The sequence below is a fragment of the Triticum aestivum genome, chromosome 5D (genome assembly GCF_018294505.1).
Source record: "Triticum aestivum cultivar Chinese Spring chromosome 5D, IWGSC CS RefSeq v2.1, whole genome shotgun sequence".
In the NCBI taxonomy this organism is placed as follows: domain Eukaryota; kingdom Viridiplantae; phylum Streptophyta; class Magnoliopsida; order Poales; family Poaceae; genus Triticum; species Triticum aestivum.
Window position 1 is genome coordinate 405,616,358 of NC_057808.1, and position 11,794 is coordinate 405,628,151.

General features: G+C 43.2%; 1 protein-coding gene across 1 annotated transcript; it reads left to right on the forward strand.

Annotated features, from left to right (window-relative positions):
• Nucleotides 1-2,048: 2,048 nt before the first annotated feature.
• Nucleotides 2,049-9,253, forward strand: LOC123122176 (uncharacterized). The gene is made up of 8 exons (XM_044542317.1): nt 2,049-2,327; nt 2,988-3,130; nt 3,282-3,396; nt 3,506-3,621; nt 4,727-6,034; nt 8,253-8,293; nt 8,371-8,533; nt 8,891-9,253. The coding sequence occupies exons 2-8, from the start codon at nt 2,996-2,998 to the stop codon at nt 8,891-8,893; spliced, it is 1,881 nt and encodes a 626-aa protein (XP_044398252.1). The 5' UTR covers nt 2,049-2,327; nt 2,988-2,995; the 3' UTR covers nt 8,894-9,253.
• Nucleotides 9,254-11,794: the final 2,541 nt, after the last annotated feature.

Genomic DNA, 11,794 nt, shown 5'->3' on the forward strand with positions numbered 1-11,794 from the left:
AGTACAACAATAAAATGATGAGTCAACCTTTGGAAGGTAAAGTAGCTAGACAAGGTACCAGCGCAATTAGATTTCTCTAGGAGTTTGGTTCAAAGTTATGATGACTACTTGTGGTTCTAGCCACCTAAAATTTGTAGTGGAGACCACGTCCTTCAGAGTTTCACTTATTCATATCAACTTCAATAAATATCATGTGCAACCTTTAAATGAATAATTGAAATTGTGGATGTTCCTGGAGGGCCTCAACCCACTCATGCCAATGACTCACATAAAGAGCCAATGGATAATTATAAGTGACAAAGAGCAACCGAAGAAAAAATAACCTGTGGTGAAAAGTTGCCGGTTCGTGAATGGGGTCAACGTACTCTCAGCGGTGACAAGCGTGGAGCCGTTAGGAAAATGAACCGGTAGAAGAAGTGGTGATGAAAGAACATGTAGGTTGTGATGATATGTTGCCAGATCCTGATCACTGCTAGGCATAGAGGCCGAGCCAAAATGCTAGCCTTAAAAATCACCCTCTATGGAAGAACATGGGCACGCAAGCTCAAAGTCGTCATATGTTGCCTGTGTATTTTCACTGAACCTACCATAGTAACATTTTCTACATTAGATTGCGTAGTATAGCTTAATTAGAAAATAGATATAGTTCCCTTTCTATTCTAAACAAAGGAGTTAGTTCCCTCTCTTCTGTTCTCTGGAGATACATTGTGCTCGAACCTTCTTTTTTTGTGAAAAGGACCCCAAAACTATATTAGAATTAAGCAATGATACAACGCAACCCAGAAAAGCAGGAAATTACAACCAGATCCCTGAGTAACCGATCCAGCATCGTCACCTACAAGAGATGAGGGCGCGCCGCCGCTCCCTCTGGAGCCAGCGAAACCCTTGGTTGTGTGTGCGGATTGTTGACGGCGGGAAGTCTCCACCTTCAATCCAAAGGACCAGCACGCTGGAGAAGAGCCAAACCAGTACTGCGTCACCACTTGTGTCGGATAAACGCCGGCGAGAGCACATAGAACCAGAGACCAGCAATCACTCTTGAACATACAACGAAGCCAGCCATCGACGAATGCTAGCAGGCCGCTGCACCACCCCCAACACCTCCATGGTAAGCACAAAGTAGCACTCACCATGGCGAAGACGAGATCGGGGAACACAATCTCCACGATGCCGGGGTCACCTCCAACACAACGCCCGCACTAGAAGAACACCACACCAACGCCCACACCCACAGATCCGTCGCCGCCATCACCGAGAACACCGATGAGAGGGAGCACAGATCGGGGAGACCTTATAGGCTCAAGCGCCACCGCCGCTCCCAGCCACACACATCCACACCCCATATACATACCAGACGCACAGATCCGAGGTTCCCCCACCCTTCCGCCGCCGGAGAAGGGGACGGGAACCCACGGCGGTGCTGGGGAATTGGGTTGGAACTTAAATCGCCTTCCTGACGAGCGGTTACCTTTCCTTCGAACGAAACTGATTGCTCCAACCTTCTTTTCTAGCCCCCCCCCCCCCCCCCCCCCCCAACACACACACACAAAACCAAAACAAAACCTCTTGCCTAGCTATTGCGTCGTTGCTTTATTTTTCTGGTAAGGTAGTTTGCTCTTGCCGTTGTGTTGTGTTCAGATAGTTTCCACTTTCCTAATCTTCAACAAGATAGCAGATATGCGTTACTAAAGAACAATGAATCATGAAACCAAAAGAAAAAAATGAAAAGAAAAGGCAAACTACGAATGCTTCGAGGTATCGTACACCGTTTCTTTACAAACGCACACCAACCATTAGTGCGTGCCTTTTGTGGTGGCATACCGTTTCTCCATTATGTACACAGGTGGGGGATGACGAATTGGAGTGAACTCTTGCCTTTTTAAGCCCCCAAAAACCGAAATTCAAATTTCGTACCTCCTCCGCCGCGCCGCTCCTGGAACCCACGGCCCCGCTGGACTGGAACCAATCCGGTCCGGCCAGACCGGCTAGACCTGTCCGACCCGACCCCAGAGGCAGGCACGTGCCGCGCTGAACCAGCAACGGCCCCGATCCAGTAATCGATCCGCGGGGCCCGCACGTCGGTCCCCTCCGTCCCGTGCCAACCCTCCCCCGCCGTCACGGTCACGCGCAGCTCGGCCCCGACGCCACCGTACTTCTTCCTCCCCAAATCCGCCACGCTCCCCTGACCGAACCCCACACCAGACAGCCGCTCGCCCGCCCGCCCGGAGCTCCCCTCCCCTCCCCTCCCGCCCGCCCGCCCGGAGCTCCTCCTCCTCCTCCGCCTCCCGCCGCCGCGCCTCGCCGCCCCGCCCCGCCCTCCGCTCCAGGTAAATCTCCGCGCCTCCGCGCTCCCTCGCGCCGATTCGACGTCGCCACGCCCTGCTCTCTCGCTTGCTCGCCCGGGGCTCGCCGTCCGCGTCGCCGCTCGTCGTGGGGCGCGGCAGTGGGCGGGGCCGCTCCCGCCGGTGTCCTCTCATCTCTCCCCCGCGTGCGTTGTTGTTGTTGCCTAGTTCGGCGGGTTTTTCGCTTGGGGCTGGCTGGCTGGGTTCGGTGGGCCGCGCGCCGTCCCCGGTGGCCTCTCCGCTCGCCTGGATCTGGCTCCGTTCGGATCCGCTCGGGAATTTCCATTTCCGCGCCCCCTCCGTCCGCGTGGCGAGGGTGGCGTGGGGTTCACGGCGGGAGGGACGGTAGAGTCATGTGTTTCGTGGTCATGAGATGTTCACCTTCCTTTAGGGGAACGCAATGTGCGCTCGAATTTCAGGCGCAACGAGTTTCCAAGTGCTCGCGCGTTTGAGCCCTATGTAAAGCTGGGCAATTGGTGCTCTCAGATAGAGTCGTGTGCTCTTCTCGCTTGCGTGTTGTTGTCGTGCTTGGCATACCGATGCTTCCAAATTCCGATGAATAATGAGTACTGTTTGTGTAACTCGTGATCTTTGCCTGATGTCAAAGTGTACTAATTCTGTTGTGTCTTCTGTGCGCTGCTACAGTCAACCTGATGGGGTGGGAGAAAAACGAGAAACATCTCCTCAGCCTTAGTCTCCAAAGCCTACAATCTTTGTGCAAGGAGTATAACCTTCCTGCAAACAAGACCCACCCTCAGCTAGCTCGCTTGCTGGCCATTTATCTCGAGGTGAGTTTCAGTATACACCATCTGCTTCAACTTTGAGTACATGTATGTATTTTAAGGCGAAGATGTTACCTAGTGTTATTGTCAGTTGTTTTCTTGCTTTGCAAGGGTGAAATAAATTGACTACTGATGTGCACCATCTTTCTTTTTCCAGAATGAAAAAAACAATTCAGGACCTGAAAAGGAAAATTTGACTGTTCCTACTTCTACACAGGCTTCTCCTGCTACCTCTCCTGCCATGTTACCAAATACCAAAGAAGCATCCAAATGTATGTGTAGAAACTTCTTTATTAGTTTGGCAGATGGCAATGTTTACTGGCGGACACACTCAGGGACATGTGGATGTTAGTATATCTGACAAAACCTAATTGACTGCAGGTGAGCAAGATAACCACAAAAGAGGCCCATATAGTGACAGAGATGATGATGATGTTAGGCCACCATTAAAGCATAAAAAAGTGTCTAGAAAACAAGCAGATAGAAAATTGAAAAGTGTAAGTAATTGTTACCTCTGTCAATTTTATGTTGTTACAATACATCATTTTCTCTGATTCAACCTAATGTTTATCCTTGCAATGCAATGCAATACAACTAGGATTCCGATTGTCTAACTGAGTACTGGATGCATGCTTTTTAACATTTTGTAATCCAGGCAATTTCATACTTAAGTATAAATCAATTTCATTTGTTCAAATTCAACATATTGAGTAATCTAGGCATTTCTTGGCATGTGCTCTGTAAACTGAATTTTATCTAGTCAAATCATACTATTCAATTTTTCGGTATCAGGCTATCAGCTTGTCCGGTTTCATGGCCAAGAGAAATGTGCGGGTTAGATTATTTAGTTTTCTTGTGTAACGAATAGAGTCATATATTTCCCAGTTCTCTTCACTTGATACCTGAAACTATTTCTGTGCCTTAGATGAGATTGGCCTTGAATCAGAAATATATTATTTCATTTCGTCTTGATAGTACAATACTCTTGACATGCACTGCACTAGGGTGAAAGGAGGTTCCACCCAACTTCTATAATTTGCCAGAGTCATCCAAGATTTGAATTCCTTGGACATTTCGTGCTAGTTGGCCCATTCCTATAAAAGATAGGATGAATCTTCTCACTCATGAAAATGTGAAATATAGTTTCACTTGTTTCTTACTGCCTAGCCCCAACACTTATTTTGGAACAGATGGAGTAAAAACTACGATTATTCTTTGAAATGAACAAGGTGGATATTAACAGCTGTAAAATTTACACGTGTACATACTACCTAGATAACGATCTGTTGCTGAATTGTGCTTGGATTTGAATTCAAGTACTGGATTGTTACTACAAATAGCTGTAGTGGTGTTTTGTCCAGTAAGCTGCAAATCTAGGACCATAATATTTTTATATGAAACCTATCTTCTGCAGCATGCTTTTTCAAAAAATAGGATACTCTTTTGGATTTACCAATTATCATCATCGTTTTTGTTAGTTGATTTTTGTCTTAGGTTTAAGATGGTGTTTCTCTGTGATCTGTGTACTCATAATGCCTGTCAAAGTTTCTGTTTGTATACAGTGCGTATCATTTCTTCATTTGTTTCTGTATCTTGAACCAGGACTCTGGTACCAGAACGAGTCTTCCTCCGATTTCTAGTAACAATGGCAAAGGAGACTGCTTTAATTCATGTTCTGGACAAGGGATTGCTCATAATGTGAAACAAACTGCTGATGGTATTGCAACGTGCTCAACAGCCCCAAAGCTTAATGGAAATCATGTTTCAGTTGCTCCTGTGAATGACACAATTTCTTTCGTAGCAAGTCATCCTGGTCCTAATGGTGTGGCATCAAAGCCTCCCAGCCATATGAAAGTTGGTACAAATGGCATAGATAAGGGCAGTGGCTTGTCTAATGAGAACTCGGCAAATGTAAAATCTCCTTTTAAACTTTTTCTGATGGATGAAGATGGAATTGATCTATTTGTTGATCTTAATTCCACTCCAGGAGATTGGGTTGGCAGCTTCAAGGGTGGAGTGAACCTCCCTCCAATCACACATAACTCTGAAACTGATATGTTCACCAATTCTATTAGCAGCCTTAGGAATAAGAATGATCAGAACACAATGTCGCCACCAGATAATATCATTATAGATATACAAGATAAGGGACCTGAGAGCATTGCTGCTTGCACCAATTCATCACTAGGTTCAACTGATGGTGAGAATTATCGCTCCAAATCCAATCCACGTGATACCAATTCTATTAACTTGAGGTCATCTGCATCCACATTGCGTGGTACTGCTGTTGAAATTTCTGTATCTCAGGAGGGACCTCCAGTGGTACATTCTTCATGTTTAACATCTGATGTTCAGAACAACGTGTCACTTGATATGGTGGCTGGTGCTTTGGGTAGCAATGTGCTTCCTCAAGAATCTGCTGATGTCTCCATGTTGCCTGGAAGAAGCCATGCACCCCTGACCGATGATTCCATACAACCAACTAATGAAAGCACATTTAGTCCTGGTAAAACCAAAGCTTGTGTCAAGAATGGCTGCACTCAGAATGTTTTGGAGGCTCATACTGACAAAGCCGTGTCATCTTCCCCAGGGCATGTGGTTATAAGTGATACTGACAAAAACTCTCGTCCACCATCTGTGGGCAAACAGGAAATGTTAGATGTTACTTCAGGGGATCAGTGTACCCGCAACAGTGATACAAATGGACTCCTAATGGAAAACGTACCAACAGCAGCAGTGGCTATGGAAGAAGATAATGGTCATGGTGGCAGCTTGTCAGTTCGTCAACTAGCCAATCATGCGGTAATTGCACTACCTGCCGCAAATGCCCAGTCAGATGCTAGTTCTGCAGATCGCGGCGTTGCTGGAAACTTCGACCTCACAGATCCAACACGATCATCTGTTGCTTCGGTAATTTCGTTGTACTTCAATGCTAGCTAGAAAATTAACTATGCCTAATACCAAATATAGAAATATGCATGATGATGATTGTGATATGTGCATCTTAATTACTCATGTCCTATCTTATTGCTTAATTTTACATTCTAAGTTTTCTGGAATCTTGAATTTTTTGATAATTTAATTAATAAAAAGTTTAATCTTACAAGATATATGACCTCATGATCTCGAACTTCCCAAAATGAGGATCTAAAGGTCCTTCTCACCCTACATAAGATGTACATAAATCTTTTTTTAACTGATTTATTTTAGTAGGAGCCTCTACTACTGTTTTCAGTCAATTGTTTTTCCAAAATGAGTGGTCCCAAAAGCAGGTAATGTTTATTTTCAGGAAGAAATATTTACAAACTAGGAAATCCGTATTTAATGACCTTCTGATGTGCATGATACATTGTCCCTGTCTTCTCTTGGCTTGGATCCTTTTTCTCTATCTTTTATGTTTAACTTTCCTTTGTGTACAAACACAGAATTTGCCTATATGGCTGGGCAAGCAAGCACTTCATTGAATTGCCGTTTCCTGTTGAATTAAATCATGTTTTTCCTGCATCATTTTGTTTGGGCCACAGAACTCAAGAACTCTCTTTTCATTTTCTAGCTGAAAGGTAGTACTATTAACCTTCTTCCCTGCAGCTTCGGTAACTGTAATTGTTGCTAGACCACACTGTTCACATCGTTCACGTCAACGTTGGCCCTTTTGACCCAACACGTTGGTAATATCCCCACATGCGCATGCAGATGACTGGCATGGAAATCAAGAAGCATATACATATTATGTTTTCCCTGCCTGCATCAATGTTCTCTTTGCTCTAAAAGAACTCAAGAACTCTAAACACTGTTCATTTTCTAATTGAAAGGTCATATCAACTTTTTGCCATGCCATTCCAATCTTGAAGGTGGTCCTCAACTTTGACATACCGTGGATTAATTTTATGACAAGAACCTTGTCAAATTCCTCATAGTAGAGGGCGGATGCAAAAGCGCCATCGCTTAGGCACATCATGCGAGCTGGGAATAATGAATTGCTAGTTCGCCACATCCGTCATGGGCCTAGTGGACCAACATGTTTATGAACCCACTTACAGGGTTCTTGCTGTCATCTTAACCTTCTCAATCTCCATGACCATCAAATGCCGTCCCTTATTGGTACTTTAGGCAAGTTCCATGCAAACTTGCATGGCTCCAACTGCCTTTTGTAGGGTTTGTATCCGATATGTGAACTCTTGATTTGTCAGTTCATCACATTCAAAATAGTTTAATATTTTCTCGATACAAAATGAAGTATTGATGCAAAAATATCCAATAGGACTCGAAAATAGTAACATAATATTGACATTCTTGTGCCATTCATAAATAACTTTCTAATTTGACCAAGGAAACTTTCTAGGTAGAATACCAATATTAATGACCTTCTATACTAGGAATGACCTGTTATTGTAGCGAAGATTGTTCTTTCTTTTTTCTTGGGTTTTCTATATGGCCAAGTAAGCACTCCGTTAAGGTGTCGTGTTTCTGTGGTTGAGCTGTATCATCTAAGGCCTACTAGTGATACATCTTCCCTGCACAAATTTTCCTATTCATTTGTTACAATGAATTGGTGCCTACATCCCCTTTTCAAACAACTTTCAAGATGGCGTCTTCTATTTGTAGTCATCCATGCAACGGTTTCAACTAGTCATAGTGTCAACTCTCACTAAACTAGTAGATGCATGGCTGACTTATTTTACTGGTTTATACTTTGTAGTAAAAGGGGAAGAAAGAAGGAAAGCTTGCCCGTATCATTCTGGCCTAACTGTGGCCAACTCCACATGCCCAAATCTTAGCTCTGCAACTGCAAACCTATCTATTTGGTAATTGATATTTGGGTAACCTCATTAACTGGCATCTTTGGTATTCACTACCAGTGCCTTCATATAGCATGGCTTGGTGAATCTAGTGTTTTCTTTTTCTACAGGGATTAGCGAAATGTTCACTTAAAAGAAATAGTGTAATGCGTTGTAAAATCATTTTCGTTTACTATGTTTTCTTTGAAATTTCATTTCCATTTGTGTGTTTAGTATACAAAGTTATTAGTTGTATCTCTGTGTGCCTGTGTATCTGGAAGCTGCTTCATTGCTTGCTTTCGTTTGTCGTTTTTTTTGGTTGATTTATTTTATTTTATCCTCTTGTGCAGGACAATGCTGTTACACCCCTGGCCACGAATCATGGTGCAAAGTATGTTCTTTGTAAACATAGTTAGCACCTCTGTTTTTAAAGTAGTTCCTTACTTACATAAACCTTATATTTTGCAGGACAGGTAATAGTCATGATTCTGCAGACAAAGAAAAACCGTGTGATCCTGAGGAGTTGCAGGGTGTGGCTACAAGAAATATACTATGTAGGTTAAGAAGTGCTGCTGCTAAGCAGACCAAGCCCTCTACAGTACCCAGACGGTCATCAAGGCTTGTCCCAAAGGTTAGCACAGTAGTGGTTTCTGCTGTTGAATTTGGTACTCAATACCACAACCTGATAGTGATTACTGATTAGTGAAAGAGCTGTTAATCATCAATACCATAGCACAACCTGACACTCCCTCCGTCCCGTAATATAAGAGTATTTTTGACACTACACTAGTGTAAAAAATACTCTTATATTATGGGACGGAGGGAGTAGAAAAATTGCCATGATCGTGCATAAGCTGATTAACAGATTGAGCACAAACATTATGTGTTAAGAGGGCCCTGCAGTTATATTTTGGTTGCCTTTTGCTCCTTCATTTTTGTGTGTTTAAAAATCAATACAACTGACATGCTTTACTTCTTCCACGTGCAGTGATTGCTAAAAATGACAGGGATGAGATCCACCGCCAAGAATGATGCATAGCTTAACTGCCGTCGTAGTCGATTTCCAACAGGGAATACCTTTCTAGACTCCAACCTTCACAGTTCTCGTTGATTCATCTTGCTAGCAACTGAGTAGCTTTTTTGCATACTTCTGTCAACAGCTCAATGCCACCAAATGTTTTTTGCCGTTCTTCTCTGTTATACAGCATCTGTTATACTTCACACAGTGCCGAGCTCCGCATACACCAACCATTGTACAAACATATCATGATTGTTAGGAAATTTTTGAACCTGCAGTATGTCACATTGTTTTCCAGATGGGCAATAGATGCCGTCGTACTGTACTGTAATATATGGCTGGTTGTGATTTGTGTGCTGTGATAGAATTGCTATCCATGCAGGAGCCAGCTCGCTGCTTATATATTTCCTGTTTGGCCAGTCATCATAACGCATGATTGCCTGCCATCTGTGGCAGTGTTCCCAGTCATTGATGTTGCAAGGTTTGGTTGGTGAAAACTGTAACTGAATATATTTCTTCCCATTTTGGGGCCTGAGATCTGCCTGGTTTCTCGCGCCTGAGAGGTGATGCATCTGCAAATTCTGGGTCTGATCATGTTTTGTTTGGTTTACTTGCTTCGCTGGTACAAACCCCATGCTTTTGAAAGATGGGATGAGGTAGCGTAGAATTATTTGGGATACAAACTTCTCTGCTGGTAAAGATTGCCAAGGCTCTGATGCCATGCCAGCGTGCTTGGCAGAGCGTGAATGGTCTCACCTAGGTCGACGACTAATCTAATCATAGTTTGTTCGACTTTCTGTAAACCCCATTTTCTATTAGAAATGTTTTTGTTGTGGGTTAAGGCTCTCTTTGGATTATTGTTTGTCTTTTAAGTACACCCGTAAAAAAAATTACAGATCTCTGCCTGTTGGTTTTGTTTCCGGCCGAAAATCACTATGTCTGGTAAAATACACTTGTAAATTTAATACTTCTGTACTAGGTTAGATGGTTGCCAAGCGCGGCCTAAATGTGACTATAAATCGAAAAGCGAAGGAAAACATACCTGATGAACAAGTACCTGGGATGTCCTCTCACTCGGCGTATTTTGGCCTCCGGGGATGACAATCTGTTTGTGTCCTCACTTGGCGTATGTCGTCCTTCGGTGACTTCTTCGTGTTCTCCTACTCCCATTTTTTGTTTTCCGAAGTGATTACTGCTCATACAAATTTTCGGCGAGAATAGGGTTTAATTTGAATGGTGGGTGGTGGTGGATCTAGTGCGGAGATGGGTAATGAGTTTGGAAGGCGTTAGGAGGTGGTGCACAGAGGGGAGACAAGGCGTTAGGAGGTGGTGCACGGGTTATATACAAGGGCTCACACCCATTGACCAATGAACAATTTCACGAAAGGCAAGGGCAATAGCTGGAGAGAACGAGCTTTTATGTAGAGTAGCAAAATTGTCATGATTTTTTTTTTACTTTTTTTGGATGTCTCCCAAGGACGTGATTTTGTTTACTTTTGTGAGAAGTAGGATATGAACTTTGACGTGGCCCATGGTCCAAAATGTAAAAGGACACATACTTGTTTATCCTTTACTAGAAAATTGTGTTATCTAGGGTTTTCACTGTCTAATGAATGTAGGATATCCTTAACAACTACTCCCTCCGTCCCATAATGTAAGACGTTTTTTATTGTCAAAAAAACGTCTTACATTATGGGACGGAGGGAGTAGAAGGAAAGATGCGCCTTGCGCCCTTGCCGCGTCGTTTGTTCTCTATCATTTAGGGGTTTCCTTTTTTTATTTTGATGCGAGTCGCATTTTACTGATGTCTAATATACTTGCAGCCTCATATTTTCCCTATTCTTGTGTTTTTAGAATCGTGTGAATCAAAGAGCCCCCAAACCAACAACATGATTTTTTTTAATCTGGCGTGGATCAGTGCTAAAAGCCGTAACCACTGCCTTGATCCACCACAGTTTTCGACACCTGAGCTGCCGCCGATCCACCTGGTGGCAGCGAATGTTGTGATTCAAGATGGCAATTGGAGCTAGAATGATCGCTTGTTACTACTAAGTTTCTAGATGGTTAATCAGATGTCATCGTATTGTAATGTAGTAATATGTATGGGTGGTTTTGATTTTTATGATGTGATAGAATGCTATTCATGCAAGAGCTAGCTAGCTGGTCATTTCCTGTATGGCCAGACATTATCATGCATGATTGCCTGCCATCTGTGACAGTGCACCCAATCTTGCCAGATTAATGTTGTAAGTTTTGGTTTGTGAAAACTCTTACCGAATAATTTCCCATTTTGAGACCTGATATGTCTGGTTTCTCATGCTTGAGAGGTGATGGCTTTGAACATTTTGGACCTGAACATATTTTATTTGGTTTAATTAGTTGCTTGGCTGGTACAAACCTCATGTTTTTCTGAACACCACCAAACCCCATGCTTTTGAAAGATGGTATGAGGTGTGAGATATCAACGCCAATTATCTAGGAAACAAACATCTTTGCAACCATGGCTTTGATGCCATGCTCTGATGCTAGTGTGGCAAGATGTAAAGATGGTCGTACTAATCTAATCATAGTGTGTTTTCCTTTCTCAAGTTTTCAAAAGTTGATCTTGCCGCTGAGGACAGTAAGAATTATCATGTTTAAGCAATAACAATAAGGCCTTTCTCCTCTAAAAGAGTTTTATCGGGGGGAAATGGCAACAAAATCAAAAAGTGAACAAAAAACGCATTTGATAAAATATCAAGTACCTGGGGTTTCCTTCTAATCAGAGTATTTCATTCTCTAAAGATAACAAGTTCTTTGATGACATTTGTTTGGGATTAGGCTTCAACTTTCGACTGGTTTGACGGCAGATCTAACACAAAAACAAGGAAGGAG